The sequence below is a fragment of the Camellia sinensis genome, chromosome 6 (assembly GCF_055761805.1).
Source record: "Camellia sinensis isolate YWXY chromosome 6, ASM5576180v1, whole genome shotgun sequence".
In the NCBI taxonomy this organism is placed as follows: Eukaryota; Viridiplantae; Streptophyta; class Magnoliopsida; order Ericales; family Theaceae; genus Camellia; species Camellia sinensis.
This window is the reverse complement of record NC_138966.1, coordinates 112,648,963-112,658,955: the sequence shown is the minus strand read 5'-3', so window position 1 is coordinate 112,658,955 and position 9,993 is coordinate 112,648,963. Positions and strand designations below refer to the sequence as shown.

General features: G+C 33.5%; 1 protein-coding gene across 8 annotated transcripts in view; it reads right to left on the bottom strand.

Moving 5' to 3' along the window:
• Window positions 1-837: 837 nt before the first annotated feature.
• The window catches only part of LOC114280684 (citrate-binding protein), a 34,582-nt gene continuing 25,426 nt past the window's right edge, over window positions 838-9,993 (bottom strand). For 3 of the 8 annotated variants that reach the window (XM_082874554.1, XM_082874553.1, XM_082874555.1), the window contains 4 exons: window positions 9,176-9,277; window positions 8,320-8,507; window positions 2,204-2,349; window positions 838-1,308 (listed from right to left, as the gene is read on the bottom strand). In XM_082874554.1, coding sequence (XP_082730680.1) covers window positions 1,077-1,308; window positions 2,204-2,349; window positions 8,320-8,507; window positions 9,176-9,277 — 668 coding nt within the window. In that variant the 3' untranslated portion in view covers window positions 838-1,076. Of the gene's footprint in view, window positions 1,309-1,386; window positions 2,076-2,203; window positions 2,350-8,319; window positions 8,508-9,175; window positions 9,278-9,993 lie in introns of all 8 variants that reach the window. The other 5 variants (XM_082874557.1, XM_082874558.1, XM_082874559.1 and 2 more) reach the window with 3 other exon arrangements.

Sequence of the window (9,993 nt, the reverse complement as noted above, 5' to 3'; positions counted from 1 at the left end):
AATCATTACAAATATTTAAAAAAAATAAAAATCTAGTCTTCTTGTTTTTTTTTAAGCCCCATGTTCTATTGGGTCTATAATATTTGAACTTTTTTTTTTAATATCTAAAACACAAAATTATATTTGGAACCCCTAGTTGGGGGCCCAAGGTGCAGGCCTGGGCCGGCCATGTATGTGATTTTCTAAAGATCCAGGAATGTGTGTATATATATAATATATGTTTTATATAATAACTAATTGAACATGGAAACTTGATGAGATTATGTTCCCAAGTCCAACCTTCCCACATGAAAAAAAACATAAATAAATAATTGTGAAAACGGTTTTTCATGAAAAGTCTTTTCTAAAACCGTTTTTATATTTAAAATATTTTTTATTAAAATATATTTATGTTGAAAATATAAATTAAAAAAAATGACGGTTTTTCATGAAATGTTTTTAGTTATGACTCATGTTATGTTTAATTATGACAGTTTTTTTGTTATAACTCAGAAAGTATGAAATTATGCTATTTTATTCTTTAATTATAAAGTGCATATTGTACATACCATTTGAGGAGTGTATACCATAATGTTTTCCTACATTTAATTTTATCTTTTGTGGTATTTTGTTATATCCCAATTGCAATTTTAAGTGATTACAGGACTACTTTTGGTTAAGTGTCACATTAGCCCTTCTATTACTCTCACTGTTAAACTCTTTAATGACTCTTTAACAAAAGTTAGTAACATGAAAAACATGTGATCACTACATGACAGCGAAGGGGGGGAAAACTTGCTAGCAGTATCCATAACTACATTGTCACAAATGAAGCCAATATCCACAAGAACACACAAATGGCCATAATGATTTTCATAAAATATATTGTTGGTACCCACCAAGTCAAAGTGGCCACATGTTCATGATGATGCACACATGCTAGCAGTATCCATAACTATATAGACAAAACATGCCACATTGTCAAAAGTGTTTGATAATCAAAATAAACGACACCCCTACTTTGGGTTCTTCTCCTTAGAAGCAGATGCATTCTGAAGTGAGGACAAGTTCACAACATTCCTCCCTCTCCATGTAAATTAGGCTATTGTTGGTGTTGATGTTGCTCCCCTTGATGCTTCAGATGTTTGTGACGATGCTGCCTTTGTTGTTGTTGTTGTTGCACTCGTTGCTGTTGGTGTTGTCCTTGTTCCTACTGCTATTGTTGCCTTTGATGTTGAAGTTGCTTTTGTTGCTGAAGTTTCCCTTTGTGTTTGTGAACTTGCCCTTGATGCAGATGGATTTGGTGCCCTTGGAATTGCTGAAGCTGCCCTTGGAAAATATTTGGTCCAATCAAAAATATATTTAGTTGTATTAATTTAAAACATTAACAACAAAGTATGCACTCACCCTTTTCCTTTTATAGACTAAGCTCTTCCATCTTGGTTTATTTTTTTGTTGGTACTCCTGTTTGGTGGATTCTTGCACTGCTATAGTTATGGCCCCATGTCCCACAATTACCACACTTTACTATTGTATTAGGCTTTGTGACTTCGGTAGGTTTGGTAGGTTCATCTGGCCCCTTCCTTCTAGAAGTTGGAGGCCTTCCTGGAGGCTTATGATAAACAGGAGGTAATGGCAGTGATAATCCAGTCTTGGACCACAATTTAAAACCATTTAGAGGTTGCATCATGTTTTCATAAATCTTTAAATCAGTCTCTGTCCAATAGCATTCATTCACATTGACTGGTACTTCTTAAGTTACTATTTGGTTTACTGTAATGATTTTGAACAAGAATAAAATAACTATTCATTGATCTCCTAATCGAATAATCATTTCCCAAAATTAGTGAATGATGATTCCATTCAAAACGCACCTTCCCTACTATTTTACCGAACAAGACAAGAGAATGAGTATTCCAACATAATGACCACTCTATTCTAACCTTCATTCTACTAAACCAAACACCGCTCTATCTAACGTGACTTCTTGTATATTTTGATGTCTCTCCACCTTGACTCCATGTAATAGCTTATATTTGCTGGTGCAACATACACACCACATTTGAAATAAAAGTCTCCAGCACCTGCACCTCTATCTTTTGTTTCAAATTTTTTCACACCATCAATGAAAACTGTGAGATTTCTTTTATCCACATCATGGATTAAATTAACCCTAAACCATTTATCATACAAGTCTGTATCCACAAGATCAACACTATAGTACCTCATGTCCCCATTGTAGATCCTCAGTATGATAGTTGTGGTGTAATTGGTCGCGCCATGGATCTGCACAATTGTAGCACCGAAGGTTGAGTTTGGGACGAAACCATAGCCTTCGAACTGCCAGACTCCGTATGAGTAGTCAAGGCCCTGCGCAAAAGATCGAACTGATAAATAGGTGTGTAATGTAGCGGAAACGTGTAAAAGCAGAATTTGTAGTAATGAAATCACTACAAATCTTCTATGATTCAGTTGATTCCATGAAATTAGGGAAAGCAATTACAAAAGGACTACATTTTTATTTTTTTAAGATAAGGAAAGCAATTACAAAACAAAAGGGACCCTAGATGCAACCAACGACAATAAGGATGAGGGCATAACTTTCAGCTTCTATCCAAACGCATGGAAAAAGACTAACCTACATAGGCAATGAGCCACAGAATTACCCTCCCGGTACACAGGCGAGACATATGAAGACGGGAAACTAAAGTAGATACTGGTATAAAATGCAAGAGTGTAAAATATAATTTATCTATATAAAAAAGTATAGAAAAATGAATTTTTTGTGTAACTGTGCCAATAGGATACAAGTCTAGCTCAATTAATTTGATTCATTTAACAATCCTATAGATATAGATGTAAGACAAAATATTTGCATCTATCACAATTATAAATACAAATATTTTATCTCACATCTATGCAATGATGAACATTACTTTCTGTATGTATAAACTTTTTTTTTTTTCTTCGTATATGGCATTCCTGATCAAGGCTACCGAGTGGTCAAAAGTTGCTAAATGCCCCAATCATTATACACTATTTAGATGAGTATTCATAAGAGGTGACTCAATTATTACATCACTTAAGACTGATGAAAAAATTTCAAAAAATTCTTACAATCGGAACCTTAACTTTTTAAAAACTTCATTAGATAATATTGTATTTTGATATTTACTTTTAAGACTTTCAAAATCTAAAGCAAAATTTTCGGTTGCGTTTGGTTGTGTTTTGTAATTATGATTTGAGAATATGAGTTGTATTTTGAGTTTGTGGGGTTTGAAATTATGATTTGAGTGTAGAAAATTTGTTTGGTAAAGAGTTTTGAAAATAGTTTTGAAAAGAGTTTTGATTTGAATGGGAAATTGTTGATGTGACATTTGATATTTGATACAAAAATTTACAACTCATAACTAAACATACAACTCAAAATTATTTTAAAGCACATAAAAAATTTTAAAAATTTCATAAAATATTTTTTTTTGATTATTTAAAAATTAACATATCAATTAAAAAAAAAAAATCAATATTCCGGTTAACTGGCCGGACATCCCATTAGGCCAAATTTTGAAAAAAAAAATTGAAAAACGCGTCTGTCAAAACAGAAAACCACGCCTTAGATAGGGTGTTTTCTGCAGAGTTTTGGAAACATCATTTGAGAACTTTAACCAAACACCATACTTGAATTAATGTGTGGAATCGTGATTTGAAATCACAACCAAACAGAGCCTTCATTTTTCCAAGCAACTTCACATTGATTTCACCAGATGATCTTTATAGCTTTCACAACTTAACTGGCAGGTAACTGAAGATATTTGTTTTATACATGTGGCTTGTTCTACCAAGCGAATTGCACGACAGCATAGATTCTATTTTGATTAATCTAAATTTTAATCTAGTTAGTTTTGTGTATAAATTATCAATGAATAAACAGATTCTATTTTGATTAATCTAAATTTTAATCTAGTTAATTTAATAATCATAAATTCTATCATTGTAAAAATTAAATAAATATATGCACATAAGAGTCCATATGATAAACAATTTAGGCCCCATTTGGGAAGAGGGTTAAAAACCAAAAGCCAACTTTTTAACTCATTTTGGTCACATCACTTTTCACATTTTTTTACATATGTTTTTCAAAAAAGTCAAAAAACTAGTTTTTAACTTTCTTTCCAAAACACCAGTTAATAAATCATTACAATTGAACCCCTAGTCAACCTCAGGAACTCAACTGCACTCAACTTTACTTAACTTTAGTGGACTACAACAATCCATGTGTTCTTAGGCCTCGTTTGGCAAGAGGCTATTTTAGCCAATTAGCCAAAAAGTTACTAATTTAGCCAAAAAGCCAACAACCCATACCAAAAAGTCAAAGATTCTCTTTTCTCTCTACTTTTTGCACATCTTTTCGTAATTAGCCAAAAAGTCATCCCAAACATACAAGTTTTTTTTACCTACCTTTTTAGCCAAATAGCCAAAAAGTTACTAAATTAGCCTGTTCCCAAACATATATAGGGTGTTTGGGAGGAGGGTTACGTTAAAATAGCTTATTAAAAGATAAAATAGGCTAAAATAGTTAATAAGACAAAATGTCACATCCAACCCATAATCATTTTATTTTTTTTCTCACAACCATCAAATCAATTGCAAAAAAAAGTCAACCAACTTTCTAAACATAACTATTTTAGCCTCACTAAAATAGCTAAAAAGTCAAATAGCCAACTAAAATAGTCAACTTCCCAAACAAGGCCACAGTAATGCTAGCATCATAAACACTAAACGCAGATACTCTATTTAGTGCTTGTTTGGCATGTGCTAAAATACAAGCTATTTTAACGCATTATCCTATTTGGGTCACAATCATCTTATTTGGGTCACATCACCTCTCTACCACATCGCTTCAAACCCAACTCATATTTCACGTTTTTTCGTAAAAAGTCAAAAAGTAAACTAATCTAACACTTTCCAAACAAGTTTATTAAAATGAGAGAGAATGAAATGGAATAGTGATTCCTTAGACTTTCCTATAAAATGATCATTCCTTTAAAATTGTAAAAGATGATTTCATTTATTATGTATTTGTCATTATGTTGCTAGTCTAATCAAACATAGATATGAATATTTTCATGGAATGATCATTCCAGTGAACTTTGCACACCAAAATGAAATACATGTCTCACAAATATAAAATATGTTAGGTTTGTGGACCTGATAAGTATTATTCACTGGGCCCTAAATCCAATATGGGCCCAAAGGGAAGCAGATCCAGGGGTTAACCAGCCGAATTACCCAATAGTGGGTCTCAAAGTGATACAATTAAAATTATAAAATAATAGATAAATTATAAGAATTACAGGTATAATTTCCAGAAGAAACATAATATATACGATGCAAGTACCTGGGGAGGGGGGGGAGGAGTTGCTATATTGACAATTTTCAGAAGAAATTTGGATTTGCATGGGTGTTTTCTTCTCTAACTAATCTAATGTTTGTATTGTATTCTAAATTACTATAGATCAAATAGAATATTCTGTACATAGCTAGGAAGGACTATTCCCATCTGGGTGTTAATTTTAGATGGGTTATTGAAAATTGTTAAAGATTTATGTTAATGATTGATCTACTGAATTTGGGCTTGCCTGAATTATTCGAATTACATAAGTTAGACGACTGCTCGAATGACTGATGTCACCTTTGTCAACCGGCGTGTCAACATGCATCCACCCGGAGGATCAGAATCCTCCTGGATGGCTGGTGCGTCAACTGGCATGCACAAATTCAAACAATTCAAACGAGCCCAAATTCGGTGGATGTAACATTACTGTAAATATTTATGCTAATGATTCACCAATTTCCTATTATCAATGTCTAATGGCATTTATAGAGTGTAATGTATAAAAAAGTAAACACGATAAATTATACTGATCATTTCTTAGGTTTGAAAAAAAATAAAATATGTTCAATAAATTTTTCATAATTACTCTAATTTTTTTTTTAGTTAGGCTAAAATACATAAATTGAATACATATGGCATGTAAACATTGAAATAATAAATATATTTTAATGTGAAAGATATTATAATATATATTAAAAGATATGATAATATTTTTCCCCCCTATCTATATGACTAACAAATTATAGGTGAAAATGAGCCTAATTTTACATAAATTAAAATGTAAGAGATTAGATCACAAGCAAGTATTATAAGGGATTATTAGCCACAAGCAAGGCCATTCATTATTGTATATGATCGGACAATCAAGGGGTTCTGTGACTGAGTTTAAGGTTTTCATTAGACCCATAAACTAAAACACTTCAAAATGTTTTAGAAAAATTAGGCATTACAAATTGTTATGGTTGCCAAATGTCTGGATACATTTGTTGGCACAACCAGAGTAGACCATAGGTATGTCAGTGTTCTTAATTTAGCTAAATCACACCCTGTTTAAGTATTAATCATCTCATCAAGAAAAAATTGTGTTTTGAAGAGAGAAATGTGGATCCCTGTCCCATACTATTCTAAATCTCCTTTCTACATATGATCTAGTTAGAGAGATCCGTTATATGACAGAGATGTAATATGGAGTGACAAGGTAGGCGAGAGAATCTATTGTGCATAAATGTATCTGTCTCCAAACATAGCGACAAGGAAGGAGAGAGAGAATCCATAGCAGAGAATTTTTTTTTATTTTTTTTTACGCCATAGTAGAGAAATGGATACTCAATTCTTAGCCTCCAAATCCTTTTACCTATTTGTCTTACATACTCATCATTGTTGGATCGTGTCTCGAGATTTTTTGCACATCAAAATTTTCACATAAATAAATGATTGTGAATATTTTGACTAAAAAAAACCAAAAAAAAACTTTGCATATATGAAAGACTGATTGTTTACCATCAAAAAAGTACACCCATGACATATATAGGACTATGAACTAACTTTTCATAAATGCTCTATCAATCATCCCACAAGCAAACTAGTATATTTATCTTAAACGAGGCTTTTAATTGCACTTCTTGAATATTTTGATGTCTTTCCACCTTGACTCATATAGTAGCTTACATTAGTTGGTGCAGCATAAACTCCACACTTAAAAAACAAATCACCGGGGCCTCTATCCTTCACCCCAAACTTTTTTGAGCCATTGATGAAGACTTTCATCACTATCCCTTTATCCACATTATGGTCTGAACCATTTATCATACAGATCAGTGGTCACTAAGTCATGGCTATAGTACCTCATGTCCCCATTAAAGATCCTTAGTAGTATTGTTGTGCCTTTGGGATCATTGGCTGCACCATGGATCTTTCGCCACTATGGCTCAGCCCTCTTTGAGGGAGCACTTGTAGATCCCTCGCAAACCCCCAATGTCTGCAAACCCCTCTAGACTCCTCTTGTTGGGCCTTCTAATGGGTAAGGGCTCCCATGGTCACACATAGGGTGACGACTATGCCCTCAATAAGATTGGGATCAAGACTCAACCCACATTGAGAAACATAAATTCATGCATGCAATATTAGTAAAGAAAGATAAATGAAAGGAAAAATTATGTTAGTAGTGTCTATACTTTGCTTCTTGTATCGATTTAGACCCTATAGTTTCAATTAGTTTGATTTTTCCTAAATTTTTAATGTGTCAATTTAAGGATAATAGGCATCACAGCTCACGTGATATATTTGTATGAGCAAAACGGTGAATTCATCACTGCCATCCATCCTCATAATCCTAAAGCCATGCAGGCAGGGGAATTTGGGTTTCTCCTAGATTTGAATTCCATTTTAATCTTTTGGCTTTCACTTCTTAGGAGGAAATATAAATTAAGAGGGAGGACTGGGGGTGATCTAATGATGGGAGGGAAGGACCGAGAGTGGCTAGCCGCGGGAAGAAGAGAGGAATTGGGTTTTAGTTGAGTGAGCTAACTCGCTGAGCTGGGCACTGAATTTATCATTTTATTCTTGAAAATAGGCCATGTGTGAGTTTAGTATGGCTCCTAAAGTATGAGTTGTGTCATTTTAGTCTCTAATTTTAAGTTGTATCAATTTGGTTCCCAATATATAAAAGTGTTTCAATTTTGTCCCCAATGTTAAAATTGTGTCAATCTAGTCCCTACTATATAAGACCAAGTTGACCCAATTTAAATAGTGAGGACCAAAATGACATGAGATTTATATTTTGAGGACTAAAAATGTGATTAATCCAACAAAAAAACAAAACCTTTTGCTATCAATTGAATCATATTAACACAAAATAAAATATACAAAATAAGTACACAATTAAATATACCATAGAATTTTCCACATATATATATATAAATAAAATTTAAGTGGAGAGAGAGTACTAGTATGCGAATCTTGGTGCGGGGCTGGGCAGGACTACTGGGGTCATATGGCTTGTCATCGGCATAGACCCACATGCAGTGAACTCCATTTTGGAAGCTGTAGCGCTGCTCAAGTGGTATGTCATATGGTTTCTGCAGTTTGAAGTTCGATTCTGTTAATGGAATATTTGTGAATCCATCAGTTGGATCTGCATCACAACAACGGATAGAAATTAGTCAGCAAGCCCACTAGAACCACAAGCACTACAACATGGGAAATGTAGAAAAAATTCATGTCTCTCTCTAATGGTGAGATGAGAACACTCAATGTAGGTGTGGATGCAAGTTTTTATAATGAAAAGTTAGTTTAAAACATTGCTAGCGAAAGTATTATGAAAATGTTAGGTCTTGGACTTATGTTGTTTTTTAACAAAATAAAACTAAAAAGCAAAATGGTTGACAGTATCTATAGGTAGGCATTTTGAATGATAAGGTGACAACTGAAAAAGAACAAAAAAGCCTTAAATATTGTACACTCAGGTTTAAATAAGTATCACGGATATTGATGCGTATAATGGTTATTTAGAACCATGTGTACAACTTGGATTGAAACACTTCCTCTTTTTCTATCTTCATTGGGATGTTTGTTTTCAAGAAATAGATTCTGAAAATTCAATCAAACGACATTTGAGAATAAGTTTTAATATACTATTTAATGTAGTGTGAGTTGCACTCACAATAAATTTGATCCATATATTTTAAATTATGAATATCTTTTAAATACATATCATTTGTTATTTAATTTAAAAATAAATAAATAACTTACAAATAGAATTTAGGGGATTAAAAACTGGAGTTTCCTTAACCAGCCACCAACCTATAGTTATCTTTAAAGTTCCATGCTTGGTGGAGAACAACCAATCAAAGGTGCTCTGGCTTGCTATCTTGTTCTCTGTCACCAACTGGGATTGCTCGTCAGCTAAGTCAAATTGGAGGAACATTGTATGAGAATTTTTTTTTTATCATATTCATGGACAAGGGGGGTGGAATTTTGCATATATATATTATATATATAACTAGATTTTAATGGCCATGTAGGCATAGATAAACTAGGCTATGAAAGGGTACATGGTGGATAGAGTTTTGGTGACAGAAATGAGGCTGGAGAGAGTATCTTAGATTTTGCGTTGGCTTCTGACCTGGTGGTGGCCAATACTATGTATAAGAAGAGGGAGGAGTACTTGATAACCTTTAAGAGTGGGTCAGTTAAGAACCAAATAGATTACTTCTTAATGAGAAAAGTGGACCGCCTAAAATGTATTAATTGTAAGGTGATTCCTGGAGAGAGTCTGGCCTCTCAACATAGGATTTTGATACTAGATTTATGTTTTAGAGGGCAATTCCAAGCTAGGAAGGATGGTGGGCGTCGTAGGACGAGATGGTGAGACCTAAAAGGAGATAAACTAGAAATATTTAAGAATAGAATGGATAAGGAAGGTACTTGGGACTTGAAAGATGATACTAACACTATGTGGAACTCGATGGCCAATTGTATGAGGAGAATCTCGAGGGAAGTGCTTGGAGAGTGAAAGAAATAGGGCCCAGCTCTAAGGAAACTTGGTAGTGGAGGGAAGAGGTGCAAGCGGTAGTTAAGGTAAAAAAAAAGTACTTTAAAAAGTGCAAAAGGATATAACT